Source organism: Pieris brassicae, chromosome 2, assembly GCF_905147105.1.
Source record: "Pieris brassicae chromosome 2, ilPieBrab1.1, whole genome shotgun sequence".
Lineage (NCBI taxonomy): Eukaryota > Metazoa > Arthropoda > Insecta > Lepidoptera > Pieridae > Pieris > Pieris brassicae.
In genome coordinates this window covers 7,669,487-7,687,576 of record NC_059666.1, presented here as the reverse complement: position 1 = coordinate 7,687,576, position 18,090 = coordinate 7,669,487, and the positions used below count along the sequence as shown (strand labels likewise).

The 18,090-nt window shown below is 36.1% G+C and overlaps 2 protein-coding genes across 5 annotated transcripts in view; both read left to right on the top strand.

The window, feature by feature from the left end:
* LOC123718929 (protein KIAA0100) overlaps positions 1-15,926 on the top strand; it is a 37,309-nt gene extending 21,383 nt beyond the window's left edge. Inside the window, exons 36-38 of the mRNA XM_045675933.1 lie at positions 12,620-12,816; positions 13,368-13,479; positions 13,946-15,926. Of these exons, the coding sequence (XP_045531889.1) occupies positions 12,620-12,816; positions 13,368-13,479; positions 13,946-14,008 (372 nt within the window). The 3' untranslated portion in view covers positions 14,009-15,926. The remainder of the gene's footprint in view (positions 1-12,619; positions 12,817-13,367; positions 13,480-13,945) is intronic.
* A 1,043-nt stretch (positions 15,927-16,969) lies between these two features.
* The window catches only part of LOC123717128 (integrin alpha-PS2), an 87,808-nt gene continuing 86,687 nt past the window's right edge, over positions 16,970-18,090 (top strand). For all 4 annotated transcript variants that reach the window (XM_045672982.1, XM_045672963.1, XM_045672973.1 and 1 more), the window contains exon 1: positions 16,970-17,245. In XM_045672982.1, coding sequence (XP_045528938.1) covers positions 17,097-17,245 — 149 coding nt within the window. In that variant the 5' untranslated portion in view covers positions 16,970-17,096. The remainder of the gene's footprint in view (positions 17,246-18,090) is intronic.

Here is an 18,090-nt window from a genome sequence, read left to right as displayed (position 1 = left end):
GATGTTCTGGACTGTTTATTTACTTTCGGCTGAGGTGTTCAACTTGTTCTTTACTTTCAGCTGATATTGTGAACTGTTTATTTACCTTCGGCTGAGGTGTTCAACTTGATCTTTACTTTCAGCTGATATTGTGAACTGTTTATTTACCTTCGGCTGAGGTGTTCAACTTGTTCTTAACTTTCAGCTGAGGTTCTGGACTGTTTATTTACCTTCGGCTGAGGTGTTCAACTTGTTCTTCACTTTCAGCTGATGTTCTGGACTGTTTATTTACTTTCGGCTGAGGTGTTCAACTTGTTCTTTACTTTCAGCTGAGGTTGTGAACTGTTTATTTACTTTCGGCTGAGGTTTTCAACTTGATCTTTACTTTCAGCTGATATTGTGAACTGTTTATTTACCTTCGGCTGAGGTGTTCAACTTGATCTTTACTTTCAGCTGATATTGTGAACTGTTTATTTACCTTCGGCTGAGGTGTTCAACTTGTTCTTAACTTTCAGCTGAGGTTCTGGACTGTTTATTTACTTTCGGCTGAGGTTTTCAACTTGATCTTTACTTTCAGCTGATATTGTGAACTGTTTATTTACCTTCGGCTGAGGTGTTCAACTTGATCTTTACTTTCAGCTGATATTGTGAACTGTTTATTTACCTTCGGCTGAGGTGTTCAACTTGTTCTTAACTTTCAGCTGAGGTTCTGGACTGTTTATTTACCTTCGGCTGAGGTGTTCAACTTGTTCTTCACTTTCAGCTGATGTTCTGGACTGTTTATTTACTTTCGGCTGAGGTGTTCAACTTGTTCTTCACTTTCAGCTGATGTTCTGGACTGTTTATTTACTTTCGGCTGAGGTTTTCAACTTGATCTTTACTTTCAGCTGATATTGTGAACTGTTTATTTACCTTCGGCTGAGGTGTTCAACTTGTTCTTAACTTTCAGCTGAGGTTCTGGACTGTTTATTTACCTTCGGCTGAGGTGTTCAACTTGTTCTTCACTTTCAGCTGATGTTCTGGACTGTTTATTTACTTTCGGCTGAGATGTTCAACTTGTTCTTTATTTTCAGCTGAGGTTGTGAACTGTTTATTTACTTTTTGCTGAGGTTTTCAACTTTTCCTTTACTTTCAGCTGAGGTTCTGGACTGTTTATTTATTTTAGACTGAGGTTTTCAACCTGTTCTTTACTTTCAGCTGAGTTCCTGTAATGTTTATTTACTTTCGGCTGAGGTGTTCAACTTGTTCTTTACTTTCAGCTGAGGTTCTGGACTGTTTGTTTACTTTCGGCTGAGGTGTTCAACTTGTTCTTTACTTTCAGCTGAGGTTCTGGACTGTTTATTTACCTTCGGCTGAGGTGTTCAACTTGATCTTTACTTTCAGCTGAGGTTCTGGACTGTTTATTTATTTTAGACTGAGGTTTTCAACCTGTTCTTTACTTTCAGCTGAGTTCCTGTAATGTTTATTTACTTTCGGCTGAAGTGTTCAACTTGTTCTTTACTTTCAGCTGAGGTTCTGGACTGTTTGTTTACTTTCGGCTGAGGTGTTCAACTTGTTCTTTACTTTCAGCTGAGGTTCTGGACTGTTTATTTACCTTCGGCTGAGGTGTTCAACTTGATCTTTACTTTCAGCTGATATTGTGAACTGTTTATTTACTTTCGGCTGAGGTGTTCAACTTGTTCTTTACTTTCAGCTGAGGTTCTGGACTGTTTATTTACTTTCGGCTGAGGTGCTCAACTTGTTCTTTACTTTCAGCTGATATTGTGAACTGTTTATTTACTTTCGGCTGAGGTTTTTAACTTGATCTTTACTTTCAGCTGAGGTTCTGGACTGTTTATTTATTTTAGACTGAGGTTTTCAACCTGTTCTTTACTTTCAGCTGAGTTCCTGTAATGTTTATTTACTTTCGACTGAGGTGTTCAACTTGATCTTTACTTTCAGCTGATATTGTGAACTGTTTATTTACTTTCGGCTGAGGTGTTCAACTTGTACTTTACTTTCAGCTGATATTGTGAACTGTTTATTTACTTTCGGCTGAGGTGTTCAACTTGTTCTTTACTTTCAGCTGAGCTTCTGGACTGTTTATTTACTTTCGGCTGAGGTTTTCAACTTGATCTTTACTTTCAGCTGAGGTTCTGGACTGTTTATTTATTTTAGACTGAGGTTTTCAACCTGTTCTTTACTTTCAGCTGAGTTCCTGTAATGTTTATTTACTTTCGGCTGAGGTGTTCAACTTGTACTTTACTTTCAGCTGATATTGTGAACTGTTTATTTACTTTCGGCTGAGGTGTTCAACTTGTTCTTTACTTTCAGCTGAGCTTCTGGACTGTTTATTTACTTTCGGCTGAGGTTTTCAACTTGATCTTTACTTTCAGCTGAGGTTCTGGACTGTTTATTTATTTTAGACTGAGGTTTTCAACCTGTTCTTTACTTTCAGCTGAGTTCCTGTAATGTTTATTTACTTTCGGCTGAGGTGTTCAACTTGTTCTTTACTTTCAGCTGAGGTTCTGGACTGTTTGTTTACTTTCGGCTGAGGTGTTCAACTTGTTCTTTACTTTCAGCTGATATTGTGAACTGTTTATTTACTTTCGGCTGAGGTGTTCAACTTGTTCTTTACTTTCAGCTGAGCTTCTGGACTGTTTATTTACTTTCGGCTGAGGTTTTTAACTTGATCTTTACTTTCAGCTGAGGTTCTGGACTGTTTATTTATTTTAGACTGAGGTTTTCAACCTGTTCTTTACTTTCAGCTGAGTTCCTGTAATGTTTATTTACTTTCGGCTGAGGTGTTCAACTTGATCTTTACTTTCAGCTGATATTGTGAACTGTTTATTTACTTTCGGCTGAGGTGTTCAACTTGTACTTTACTTTCAGCTGATATTGTGAACTGTTTATTTACTTTCGGCTGAGGTGTTCAACTTGTTCTTTACTTTCAGCTGAGCTTCTGGACTGTTTATTTACTTTCGGCTGAGGTTTTCAACTTGATCTTTACTTTCAGCTGAGGTTCTGGACTGTTTATTTATTTTAGACTGAGGTTTTCAACCTGTTCTTTACTTTCAGCTGATGTTCTGGACTGTTTATTTACTTTCGGCTGAGGTGTTCAACTTGTTCTTTACTTTCAGCTGAGGTTGTGAACTGTTTATTTACTTTCGGCTGAGGTGTTCAACTTGATCTTTACTTTCAGCTGATATTGTGAACTGTTTATTTACTTTCGGCTGAGGTGTTCAACTTGTTCTTTACTTTCAGCTGAGCTTCTGGACTGTTTATTTACTTTCGGCTGAGGTTTTCAACTTGATCTTTACTTTCAGCTGAGGTTCTGGACTGTTTATTTATTTTAGACTGAGGTTTTCAACCTGTTCTTTACTTTCAGCTGAGTTCCTGTAATGTTTATTTACTTTCGGCTGAGGTGTTCAACTTGTTCTTTACTTTCAGCTGAGGTTCTGGACTGTTTGTTTACTTTCGGCTGAGGTGTTCAACTTGTTCTTTACTTTCAGCTGAGGTTCTGGACTGTTTATTTACCTTCGGCTGAGGTGTTCAACTTGATCTTTACTTTCAGCTGATATTGTGAACTGTTTATTTACTTTCGGCTGAGGTGTTCAACTTGTTCTTTACTTTCAGCTGAGGTTCTGGACTGTTTATTTACTTTCGGCTGAGGTGTTCAACTTGTTCTTTACTTTCAGCTGAGCTTCTGGACTGTTTATTTACTTTCGGCTGAGGTTTTTAACTTGATCTTTACTTTCAGCTGAGGTTCTGGACTGTTTATTTATTTTAGACTGAGGTTTTCAACCTGTTCTTTACTTTCAGCTGAGTTCCTGTAATGTTTATTTACTTTCGGCTGAGGTGTTCAACTTGATCTTTACTTTCAGCTGATATTGTGAACTGTTTATTTACTTTCGGCTGAGGTGTTCAACTTGTACTTTACTTTCAGCTGATATTGTGAACTGTTTATTTACTTTCGGCTGAGGTGTTCAACTTGTTCTTTACTTTCAGCTGAGCTTCTGGACTGTTTATTTACTTTCGGCTGAGGTTTTCAACTTGATCTTTACTTTCAGCTGAGGTTCTGGACTGTTTATTTATTTTAGACTGAGGTTTTCAACCTGTTCTTTACTTTCAGCTGAGTTCCTGTAATGTTTATTTACTTTCGGCTGAGGTGTTCAACTTGTTCTTTACTTTCAGCTGAGGTTCTGGACTGTTTGTTTACTTTCGGCTGAGGTGTTCAACTTGTTCTTTACTTTCAGCTGAGGTTCTGGACTGTTTATTTACCTTCGGCTGAAGTGTTCAACTTGATCTTTACTTTCAGCTGATATTGTGAACTGTTTATTTACTTTCGGCTGAGGTGTTCAACTTGTTCTTTACTTTCAGCTGATATTGTGAACTGTTTATTTACTTTCAGCTGAGGTGTTCAACTTGTTCTTTACTTTCAGCTGAGCTTCTGGACTGTTTATTTACTTTCGGCTGAGGTTTTTAACTTGATCTTTACTTTCAGCTGAGGTTCTGGACTGTTTATTTATTTTAGACTGAGGTTTTCAACCTGTTCTTTACTTTCAGCTGAGTTCCTGTAATGTTTATTTACTTTCGGCTGAGGTGTTCAACTTGATCTTTACTTTCAGCTGATATTGTGAACTGTTTATTTACTTTCGGCTGAGGTGTTCAACTTGTACTTTACTTTCAGCTGATATTGTGAACTGTTTATTTACTTTCGGCTGAGGTGTTCAACTTGTTCTTTACTTTCAGCTGAGCTTCTGGACTGTTTATTTACTTTCGGCTGAGGTTTTCAACTTGATCTTTACTTTCAGCTGAGGTTCTGGACTGTTTATTTATTTTAGACTGAGGTTTTCAACCTGTTCTTTACTTTCAGTTGAGTTCCTGTAATGTTTATTTACTTTCGGCTGAGGTGTTCAACTTGTTCTTTACTTTCAGCTGAGGTTCTGGACTGTTTGTTTACTTTCGGCTGAGGTGTTCATCTTGTTCTTTACTTTCAGCTGAGGTTCTGGATTGTTTGTTTACTTTCGGCTGAGGTGTTCAACTTGTTCTTTACTTTCAGCTGAGGTTCTGGACTGTTTATTTACCTTCGGCTGAAGTGTTCAACTTGATCTTTACTTTCAGCTGATATTGTGAACTGTTTATTTACTTTCGGCTGAGGTGTTCAACTTGTTCTTTACTTTCAGCTGATATTGTGAACTGTTTATTTACTTTCAGCTGAGGTGTTCAACTTGTTCTTTACTTTCAGCTGAGCTTCTGGACTGTTTATTTACTTTCGGCTGAGGTTTTCAACTTGATCTTTACTTTCAGCTGAGGTTCTGGACTGTTTATTTATTTTAGACTGAGGTTTTCAACCTGTTCTTTACTTTCAGCTGATGTTCTGGACTGTTTATTTACTTTCGGCTGAGGTGTTCAACTTGTTCTTTACTTTCAGCTGAGGTTGTGAACTGTTTATTTACTTTCGGCTGAGGTTTTCAACTTGATCTTTACTTTCAGCTGATATTGTGAACTGTTTATTTACCTTCGGCTGAGGTGTTCAACTTGATCTTTACTTTCAGCTGATATTGTGAACTGTTTATTTACTTTCGGCTGAGGTGTTCAACTTGTTCTTTACTTTCAGCTGAGGTTGTGAACTGTTTATTTACTTTCGGCTGAGGTTTTCAACTTGACCTTTACTTTCAGCTGAGGTTCTGGACTGTTTATTTATTTTAGACTGAGGTTTTCAACCTGTTCTTTACTTTCAGCTGAGTTCCTGTAATGTTTATTTACTTTCGGCTGAGGTGTTGAACTTGTTCTTTACTTTCAGCTGAGGTTCTGGACTGTTTGTTTACTTTCGGCTGAGGTGTTCAACTTGTTCTTTACTTTCAGCTGAGGTTCTGGACTGTTTATTTACCTTCGGCTGAGGTGTTCAACTTGATCTTTACTTTCAGCTGAGGTTCTGGACTGTTTATTTCTTTTAGACTGAGGTTTTCAACCTGTTCTTTACTTTCAGCTGAGTTCCTGTAATGTTTATTTACCTTCGGCTGAGGTGTTCAACTTGATCTTTACTTTCAGCTGATATTGTGAACTGTTTATTTACTTTCGGCTGAGGTGTTCAACTTGTACTTTACTTTCAGCTGATATTGTGAACTGTTTATTTACTTTCGGCTGAGGTGTTCAACTTGTTCTTTACTTTCAGCTGAGCTTCTGGACTGTTTATTTACTTTCGGCTGAGGTTTTCAACTTGATCTTTACTTTCAGCTGAGGTTCTGGACTGTTTATTTATTTTAGACTGAGGTTTTCAACCTGTTCTTTACTTTCAGCTGAGTTCCTGTAATGTTTATTTACTTTCGGCTGAGGTGTTCAACTTGTTCTTTACTTTCAGCTGAGGTTCTGGACTGTTTGTTTACTTTCGGCTGAGGTGTTCAACTTGTTCTTTACTTTCAGCTGAGGTTCTGGACTGTTTATTTACCTTCGGCTGAGGTGTTCAACTTGATCTTTACTTTCAGCTGATATTGTGAACTGTTTATTTACTTTCGGCTGAGGTGTTCAACTTGTTCTTTACTTTCAGCTGAGCTTCTGGACTGTTTATTTACTTTCGGCTGAGGTGTTCAACTTGTTCTTTACTTTCAGCTGAGCTTCTGGACTGTTTATTTACTTTCGGCTGAGGTTTTTAACTTGATCTTTACTTTCAGCTGAGGTTCTGGACTGTTTATTTATTTTAGACTGAGGTTTTCAACCTGTTCTTTACTTTCAGCTGAGTTCCTGTAATGTTTATTTACTTTCGGCTGAGGTGTTCAACTTGATCTTTACTTTCAGCTGATATTGTGAACTGTTTATTTACTTTCGGCTGAGGTGTTCAACTTGTACTTTAATTTCAGCTGATATTGTGAACTGTTTATTTACTTTCGGCTGAGGTGTTCAACTTGTTCTTTACTTTCAGCTGAGCTTCTGGACTGTTTATTTACTTTCGGCTGAGGTTTTCAACTTGATCTTTACTTTCAGCTGAGGTTCTGGACTGTTTATTTATTTTAGACTGAGGTTTTCAACCTGTTCTTTACTTTCAGCTGAGTTCCTGTAATGTTTATTTACTTTCGGCTGAGGTGTTCAACTTGTTCTTTACTTTCAGCTGAGGTTCTGGACTGTTTGTTTACTTTCGGCTGAGGTGTTCAACTTGTTCTTTACTTTCAGCTGAGGTTCTGGACTGTTTATTTACCTTCGGCTGAAGTGTTCAACTTGATCTTTACTTTCAGCTGATATTGTGAACTGTTTATTTACTTTCGGCTGAGGTGTTCAACTTGTTCTTTACTTTCAGCTGATATTGTGAACTGTTTATTTACTTTCAGCTGAGGTGTTCAACTTGTTCTTTACTTTCAGCTGAGCTTCTGGACTGTTTATTTACTTTCGGCTGAGGTTTTTAACTTGATCTTTACTCTCAGCTGAGGTTCTGGACTGTTTATTTATTTTAGACTGAGGTTTTCAACCTGTTCTTTACTTTCAGCTGAGTTCCTGTAATGTTTATTTACTTTCGGCTGAGGTGTTCAACTTGATCTTTACTTTCAGCTGATATTGTGAACTGTTTATTTACTTTCGGCTGAGGTGTTCAACTTGTACTTTACTTTCAGCTGATATTGTGAACTGTTTATTTACTTTCGGCTGAGGTGTTCAACTTGTTCTTTACTTTCAGCTGAGCTTCTGGACTGTTTATTTACTTTCGGCTGAGGTTTTCAACTTGATCTTTACTTTCAGCTGAGGTTCTGGACTGTTTATTTATTTTAGACTGAGGTTTTCAACCTGTTCTTTACTTTCAGCTGAGTTCCTGTAATGTTTATTTACTTTCGGCTGAGGTGTTCAACTTGTTCTTTACTTTCAGCTGAGGTTCTGGACTGTTTGTTTACTTTCGGCTGAGGTGTTCAACTTGTTCTTTACTTTCAGCTGAGGTTCTGGACTGTTTATTTACCTTCGGCTGAGGTGTTCAACTTGATCTTTACTTTCAGCTGATATTGTGAACTGTTTATTTACTTTCGGCTGAGGTGTTCAACTTGTTCTTTACTTTCAGCTGAGGTTCTGGACTGTTTATTTACTTTCGGCTGAGGTGTTCAACTTGTTCTTTACTTTCAGCTGAGCTTCTGGACTGTTTATTTACTTTCGGCTGAGGTTTTTAACTTGATCTTTACTTTCAGCTGAGGTTCTGGACTGTTTATTTATTTTAGACTGAGGTTTTCAACCTGTTCTTTACTTTCAGCTGAGTTCCTGTAATGTTTATTTACTTTCGGCTGAGGTGTTCAACTTGATCTTTACTTTCAGCTGATGTTCTGGACTGTTTATTTACTTTCGGCTGAGGTGTTCAACTTGTTCTTTACTTTCAGCTGAGGTTGTGAACTGTTTATTTACTTTCGGCTGAGGTTTTCAACTTGATCTTTACTTTCAGCTGAGGTTCTGGACTGTTTATTTATTTTAGACTGAGGTTTTCAACCTGTTCTTTACTTTCAGTTGAGTTCCTGTAATGTTTATTTACTTTCGGCTGAGGTGTTCAACTTGTTCTTTACTTTCAGCTGAGGTTCTGGACTGTTTGTTTACTTTCGGCTGAGGTGTTCATCTTGTTCTTTACTTTCAGCTGAGGTTCTGGACTGTTTGTTTACTTTCGGCTGAGGTGTTCAACTTGTTCTTTACTTTCAGCTGAGGTTCTGGACTGTTTATTTACCTTCGGCTGAAGTGTTCAACTTGATCTTTACTTTCAGCTGATATTGTGAACTGTTTATTTACTTTCGGCTGAGGTGTTCAACTTGTTCTTTACTTTCAGCTGATATTGTGAACTGTTTATTTACTTTCAGCTGAGGTGTTCAACTTGTTCTTTACTTTCAGCTGAGCTTCTGGACTGTTTATTTACTTTCGGCTGAGGTTTTCAACTTGATCTTTACTTTCAGCTGAGGTTCTGGACTGTTTATTTATTTTAGACTGAGGTTTTCAACCTGTTCTTTACTTTCAGCTGATGTTCTGGACTGTTTATTTACTTTCGGCTGAGGTGTTCAACTTGTTCTTTACTTTCAGCTGAGGTTGTGAACTGTTTATTTACTTTCGGCTGAGGTTTTCAACTTGATCTTTACTTTCAGCTGATATTGTGAACTGTTTATTTACCTTCGGCTGAGGTGTTCAACTTGATCTTTACTTTCAGCTGATATTGTGAACTGTTTATTTACTTTCGGCTGAGGTGTTCAACTTGTTCTTTACTTTCAGCTGAGGTTGTGAACTGTTTATTTACTTTCGGCTGAGGTTTTCAACTTGACCTTTACTTTCAGCTGAGGTTCTGGACTGTTTATTTATTTTAGACTGAGGTTTTCAACCTGTTCTTTACTTTCAGCTGAGTTCCTGTAATGTTTATTTACTTTCGGCTGAGGTGTTGAACTTGTTCTTTACTTTCAGCTGAGGTTCTGGACTGTTTGTTTACTTTCGGCTGAGGTGTTCAACTTGTTCTTTACTTTCAGCTGAGGTTCTGGACTGTTTATTTACCTTCGGCTGAGGTGTTCAACTTGATCTTTACTTTCAGCTGAGGTTCTGGACTGTTTATTTCTTTTAGACTGAGGTTTTCAACCTGTTCTTTACTTTCAGCTGAGTTCCTGTAATGTTTATTTACCTTCGGCTGAGGTGTTCAACTTGATCTTTACTTTCAGCTGATATTGTGAACTGTTTATTTACTTTCGGCTGAGGTGTTCAACTTGATCTTTACTTTCAGCTGATATTGTGAACTGTTTATTTACTTTCGGCTGAGGTGTTCAACTTGTTCTTTACTTTCAGCTGATATTGTGAACTGTTTATTTACTTTCAGCTGAGGTGTTCAACTTGTTCTTTACTTTCAGCTGAGCTTCTGGACTGTTTATTTACTTTCGGCTGAGGTGTTCAACTTGTTCTTTACTTTCAGCTGATATTGTGAACTGTTTATTTACTTTCAGCTGAGGTGTTCAACTTGTTCTTTACTTTCAGCTGAGCTTCTGGACTGTTTATTTACTTTCGGCTGAGGTTTTCAACTTGATCTTTACTTTCAGCTGAGGTTCTGGACTGTTTATTTATTTTAGACTGAGGTTTTCAACCTGTTCTTTACTTTCAGCTGATGTTCTGGACTGTTTATTTACTTTCGGCTGAGGTGTTCAACTTGTTCTTTACTTTCAGCTGAGGTTGTGAACTGTTTATTTACTTTCGGCTGAGGTTTTCAACTTGATCTTTACTTTCAGCTGATATTGTGAACTGTTTATTTACTTTCGGCTGAGGTTTTCAACTTGATCTTTACTTTCAGCTGATATTGTGAACTGTTTATTTACCTTCGGCTGAGGTGTTCAACTTGATCTTTACTTTCAGCTGATATTGTGAACTGTTTATTTACTTTCGGCTGAGGTGTTCAACTTGTTCTTTACTTTCAGCTGAGGTTGTGAACTGTTTATTTACTTTCGGCTGAGGTTTTCAACTTGACCTTTACTTTCAGCTGAGGTTCTGGACTGTTTATTTATTTTAGACTGAGGTTTTCAACCTGTTCTTTACTTTCAGCTGAGTTCCTGTAATGTTTATTTACTTTCGGCTGAGGTGTTGAACTTGTTCTTTACTTTCAGCTGAGGTTCTGGACTGTTTGTTTACTTTCGGCTGAGGTGTTCAACTTGTTCTTTACTTTCAGCTGAGGTTCTGGACTGTTTATTTACCTTCGGCTGAGGTGTTCAACTTGATCTTTACTTTCAGCTGAGGTTCTGGACTGTTTATTTCTTTTAGACTGAGGTTTTCAACCTGTTCTTTACTTTCAGCTGAGTTCCTGTAATGTTTATTTACCTTCGGCTGAGGTGTTCAACTTGATCTTTACTTTCAGCTGATATTGTGAACTGTTTATTTACTTTCGGCTGAGGTGTTCAACTTGTACTTTACTTTCAGCTGATATTGTGAACTGTTTATTTACTTTCGGCTGAGGTGTTCAACTTGTTCTTTACTTTCAGCTGAGCTTCTGGACTGTTTATTTACTTTCGGCTGAGGTTTTCAACTTGATCTTTACTTTCAGCTGAGGTTCTGGACTGTTTATTTATTTTAGACTGAGGTTTTCAACCTGTTCTTTACTTTCAGCTGAGTTCCTGTAATGTTTATTTACTTTCGGCTGAGGTGTTCAACTTGTTCTTTACTTTCAGCTGAGGTTCTGGACTGTTTGTTTACTTTCGGCTGAGGTGTTCAACTTGTTCTTTACTTTCAGCTGAGGTTCTGGACTGTTTATTTACCTTCGGCTGAGGTGTTCAACTTGATCTTTACTTTCAGCTGATATTGTGAACTGTTTATTTACTTTCGGCTGAGGTGTTCAACTTGTTCTTTACTTTCAGCTGAGGTTCTGGACTGTTTATTTACTTTCGGCTGAGGTGTTCAACTTGTTCTTTACTTTCAGCTGAGCTTCTGGACTGTTTATTTACTTTCGGCTGAGGTTTTTAACTTGATCTTTACTTTCAGCTGAGGTTCTGGACTGTTTATTTATTTTAGACTGAGGTTTTCAACCTGTTCTTTACTTTCAGCTGAGTTCCTGTAATGTTTATTTACTTTCGGCTGAGGTGTTCAACTTGATCTTTACTTTCAGCTGATATTGTGAACTGTTTATTTACTTTCGGCTGAGGTGTTCAACTTGTACTTTACTTTCAGCTGATATTGTGAACTGTTTATTTACTTTCGGCTGAGGTGTTCAACTTGTTCTTTACTTTCAGCTGAGCTTCTGGACTGTTTATTTACTTTCGGCTGAGGTTTTCAACTTGATCTTTACTTTCAGCTGAGGTTCTGGACTGTTTATTTGTTTTAGACTGAGGTTTTCAACCTGTTCTTTACTTTCAGCTGAGTTCCTGTAATGTTTATTTACTTTCGGCTGAGGTGTTCATCTTGTTCTTTACTTTCAGCTGAGGTTCTGGACTGTTTGTTTACTTTCGGCTGAGGTGTTCAACTTGTTCTTTACTTTCAGCTGAGGTTCTGGACTGTTTATTTACCTTCGGCTGAAGTGTTCAACTTGATCTTTACTTTCAGCTGATATTGTGAACTGTTTATTTACTTTCGGCTGAGGTGTTCAACTTGTTCTTTACTTTCAGCTGATATTGTGAACTGTTTATTTACTTTCGGCTGAGGTGTTCAACTTGTTCTTTACTTTCAGCTGAGCTTCTGGACTGTTTATTTACTTTCGGCTGAGGTTTTTAACTTGATCTTTACTTTCAGCTGAGGTTCTGGACTGTTTATTTATTTTAGACTTAGGTTTTCAACCTGTTCTTTACTTTCAGCTGAGTTCCTGTAATGTTTATTTACTTTCGGCTGAGGTGTTCAACTTGTTCTTTACTTTCAGCTAAGGTTCTGGACTGTTTATTTACCTTCGGCGGAGGTGTTCAACTTGTTCTTCACTTTCAGCTGAGGTTCTGGACTGTTTATTTACCTTCGGCTGAGGTGTTCAACTTGTTCTTCACTTTCAGATGAGGTTCTGGACTTCATTTAATTTAATTTAATTTATTTATATATTTGCTAGAAAGTAGAAATAGCTAGTAAATAGTAGAAATAGAAATAGAATTTACATTCGACATATCAAGTGATAACATAATAAATGTTTTATATATATTGAGTCTGTTGTCATTGGTTAAGATACCATTGATGACTGACTACAAGTTGTCCTTACTGACTGTGATTTTTTAAATAGGAGCGCGCAGAGAAGAACAAACTGTTCATCTATATTAAGATTCCTGAAGTGCCCGTACGTGTGTCATACAAGGGCAGCAAGGAGAAGAATTTGGAAGACGTCCGGGACCTACCACTACTACTACCCACGCTGGAGTACCACAATGTGACCTGGACCTGGCTTGATCTCTTGTTAGCTACGAAGAACGACACACGCCGGTTAGAACTAGAATTTTAATTATAATTGTTTTTATAATAAAATTGTTACACATATATAAGCCGTATAAGTCAGCAGTAGGACATCAACAATTCTCATCACTGAGGTGGTACCTACGTTTAATCCCCGGCTGTCCACCAACGGACTAAACAAAACACTCGCTCGTACGGTGAAGGAAAATATCGCGAGGAAACCATCACTAAGGCTAATCATCAAAAATAAATGATCGAAACGGACACCTGGGGCCCTAAAAGGCCCCTTTGTGTTTTTATAATTTAAGTCCATTAAGAAAAGAGAGTACCAAATTGTAAAAGGCCGGCAACGCACTTACGAGCCTTCCGGCCATGTAGGTGTGGTGGCGGTATCAATTTTCTCCACGTGAGCGTCCTTCCCGTTTGCCGCCTCTTAATGCTACGAGTATATTTAACGTGTTGCGTTTAACAGAAGACGTATGTTTGATATCCGGAAAAAAACAATGATTGTTTCGAAGTCACAGGCTGATCAAAAGGGTTAAAGTTTTCGAGTCACTATGAAACGAATGTTTTGTTACCAGAGTTCTGCTATCACAAGCGATTAGACAGAAATTACAGCTCCACCGACGAGCCCCCGCTGCCCCTGAACCTTTGGAAGAAGATAAGGCCAGATTACTTCTAGGAGATAGAACTGTAAGTACACATTAATAAAGCTCTTCATGAGATTTCAACCATAGGAAAGGGGAAAAATGTTCTACTATATGCATCTTTACAGAAATGGTTAAATAAAATTAAATCAGATAAAGTTTAACAAAATGCTTTTATTATCATAGACATGAATACAAATAATACAATTATTACCTTACTACTACTAAGATTATTATAGAATTTCATTAATTGTAATATAATTATTTCTATCATTGTTATCGCTATTATATATTTTTTATTAATGGCTTCGAATCTCTTCGAATCAACCGTGGTAGGAACAATAAAAAGATGGCGCGTAACAATAAAATGTGACGGTAAATCTTTTTACAACGCCGATAAAGAAGTTTCACTTCAATTAGGCGCATATATTTCGAATACAATTATAAAGTAATAATAAAATTGTTGATAAATGTTATCAAAGAGTTACAATTTACTCAATATTTCTTTGAAGGTAGCTGAAAACAAGCCTCAGAAGAAAAGTGTTCCGAGCGTGTTTAAGTTCTCCAAATCATAGCTAAGGGCCAATAAATGACCTTCACTTAATTCCATGTATGATGACTGCATTATATATTAAGTTATTGAAATAATGTATAAGTTTACTTAATCCTAATGTGATGCCGAAGTCGCTAACATTTGGTAAATATTTTACCAAATTAAAAATCTTTATACACACAAAGCTGGTGCCAATCAGTATATATTTGATATTAGGTTAGCCTGCGCACTCGCAAGACACGTGATCCGTTTTTTGGCTCTTAAAATGTTTATTATGTGAATACAGGATTTTACTATCAAAGTCGTAAAAATTAAAAAAAAACTATACACGATACTTTTACGAAAGGCGTGAGCAGTGTTGGTCTAGTGGCTTCAGCGACTCCTTGAGGTCGTTGGTTCGATCCTTGGCAGTGCACGAGTCCCTGAGGCACAAAAGGCTGGTCAACTTGCCTAGGAATATAAATCTGACCCTCAGATCTATTATCTGGGTTTTTTTCTCATAACACATAATTTGGTGCTATCACAATGCGTAGTAACTGCGCCTGAGTGCAAAAAATGGTTACTCGAAATAGCGGTTTATAAAGATGTGAGCTCTTATTTACAAGAATTAATTAGTCTAGTTAATCGAATACTAGCAAAAGCACCTGAAAATTTTAAATCAGCACAATTCGCGCGTTTAATACCTATTTTACAGACAGCTTTAGGTGTTTTAAATAGATAAGATTTATCACTTTACTCGATGTATCAGCATAAGGACTATGTTATTATTTAATATGTAAACTAACTATGCAACGAAGATTTGCGCTGTCTAATTTAGAATTCTAAAGAGTTCTAGTATAAAATAGTATTGCTAAAAAGCCTTGACTGTGAGTCTAAAATCCAGATAAAACCATGATTAATAAGGGAGGGATACAAAACCAGAGGAATCTCACAATATATTTCAATTAAAAGTTTTCTTAGGTCGGTTTTACTGAATTTGATATATAAACGTTCACCTTTTTGTAATTTCTAAAAAAATATATAAACCGTGCTGTAATTTAAATATCGGTTATTTATTTATTTTTATATACCCCTCATATGTTTAATGATTATTAATTTGCTAATTATAAATATTATATTAGGGTGACGCACAAATACCCTAGGAGGCTCTAATGATTAGGTAAATTAATAATGAAACAATTATACTATATTAATGGAATTTATTCTCGTTAATATGTTTAATATTAATTGAGGATGTCTTTAGTCAATGGGTTAATATGTTGATTGTCTTTAAAAATGTATATGAACTAAAAAGGTTACGCAAAAAACTACTAATGTAAAGTGATTAACAAATGTATTGATGTCAGTATTATTTTAAATTCAGATAATAATGAATGATCTGATGTCGTTTTCAGTGCGTATACGCTGGTGTAACGTGCACGTATTAGTACGTATAAATAATGTATGCATATGTGGTAATCAATATGATTACACTGAAGTACTAATTCAAGTATTTATCGCTTCCAAATTGTGTTTATTTTGGTAAAAATATATCAGAGCTTTTGGTCATGAAATTAATCTGATTTAGGCTTACGATTTTGAAAAAAAAAATTAGTTAATTGGTGGGCAGTTGATCATTCCTTAAACTTGAAAAGTAATTGTTACACGAAAAGAAAAGCAGATGAGCCTAAAGAAATTAAAATTATGTCATAATGCTGTTTCGTATTATAAGAATACATCAAATTGAATTATATGTGTTTTTTTTAATATGTTACTGAATTCGGCGGTATTATCAGTGTCAAATATATACATTATAATGTAAATTAAGGTTGAATTGTGTAATTAAGACTTATCAAAGACACTTTTACCTAAATAGTTATAGGTAACGTTTCTTATGCAATATTATAATAGCGAAATCCTATATGTTATGTTATTTTCATATCTAATATATTCCTATTACGTAATTACTGTTGATCAATATTTAGTCGTAAGAAGAATTTTGTATTCACTTAGTATTTTTATAAATGATTGTTGTGATTGGAAATAAATAGTGATGAAATTAGTGTTTTTTTTAATTCTAATATATTTAATTTGGGTGTGGAATTTATAAAAGTCAAAGATGATGACGAAAAGATTGCTGGTCTTATTGCGATATGACCAAGCAAAACGGGCCATTGATATCTCCCGGGTTACTGCATACCATACCATACCATAGGGGCAATTAAAAAAAAAATATATTTCCTGTACTCCTAGTAAATTTTTTTAACAAATATCTAGAATAGTATGCATTCGATGTATATTTTTCATCCGTTTCTACCTAGTATATACGTAATACACAGCTTAAGATTGTATAAGTTGTAATTGTATTAATGTTAAGATATAAGTTGGAAAAGATGTAAGCGAGCCATATAATATATGAGAGTTGAAGATATTATTATTTAGACAGAGTAGCCTAAATTAAGTATTATCTCAAGATAACGTAGTCAGTAACCTGAGCCTTCAATATTAATTAAATAAATGTGTAAATTTATCATTGTCATTCGTCAAAATATATAATGAATTTATTATAAATTCGTCACGATGACGTAATAAATTCAGACAATTAGATTATTCATTGCGAAAATCTTAGAAGTCCTTAGTTAGAGATGGGATAACAACATGCATGTTACTAGCACTACTGTTTACATGGCACTATCCTTGAGTTAATCATTTATTTATAGAATTGGTACAAACACGCAGAAGACTCACCTGATGCTTCAGCGACAGGCATTGCAGCTTCTATACTGCCAGCATTTTAGGCATTGGTACGATATATTACTGAATAATTTAGTAAGGAGAATCTGGATCTACATAAGTTCACTAAAATATTGATTTACTACTGTAATGCTTTTGAAATCAGGCAGTTGTAACTCTTTTCCTTCGTAGTCTACTCACAACTTATAGTCACTACTTACAGTCGTGTCGAGCGACGAACGCCGTCTCCAACCTCCGTCAGTTAAAACCTACTCGCCGCCGGGAGCGTACGTCGCAAAGCCGCAAAGTTACGAACGTAAACTCGAAACGAAACATGAGGACGAATTATATAATTTTATTTAAATAAGTGTCTGTGTTGTGTTGTGACTTAATTAACGATGGCCTTGCTTTTGTGTGTTTTTATTTGCGCTGTGGCCTGTGCCATGGGCTTCAATGTGGATATCCCATCCAGGGTAGTATACACAGGAAACTATAAGTCCATGTTTGGTTTTACTGTTCAATCTCACGTGGATGGCGATAGAAAAATGTAAGTTTTTTTTTTATATTTAAACTTACGGCCTCATCTATAATTATTGAAAAAAAAATCATTTGTCGTGAATGTAGTTTAAATGGGTCAGTCTTCTCAGTAGGCCCTTGATGTCAAGGAGTAGAATAGCCTCGAAATTCACGTGATGGTAGAGCACAGGAGTATTGATCATAAATAAAAAAATACCGGTTAGGTAGACTAATTAACAGAAATTTAACCAATAACCTTGATAATTTTGTCTCGTACGTGAAAAATCGAGCATAAATTTACTCAAGACCTTAAGATGAAGTAAAAAGTATTTACGACCAGTGTTATACCTCATACATGGTCATGTGAAGGTTGAGATTACGTACGCGAGCGAATCGAAGTTTATCATAATGACATCATCGTTCAAGAAATACATAAGTGCGATTTTTAGCACGGTTTCTATCGAAGCTATAAAGCCAATTTGTGTTTTAATGCGAATTTATCATAAAGCAATTTTATTGAATGTAAGGTTTATAAGTGGACACACGTATATTTATGCATGTATATAGTATGTTTACAAAAGTTTTTGCCGCGATTTGCTGTTTCGACGCTCATTAGACGAATTTAAATTTTGAACTTCAATTCGCTGAGTCTGCTAGCTATTATTATTATTCCTCACGTCTGAAATTTTGTTTATTCGATTTTACTGTGTAATGGTGTAAAACAAAACCACAATGCACTCTGCATTCCTATTTGAAACGTGATATCTATCGTTATTCGTGATTATAAGTCAATTGGGTGTTCGATAGTTGGCTGAGATATTGTTCATGATAGTCGTTGATTTGTAACTGAGATTAATTATAATAAAGATCAACTTC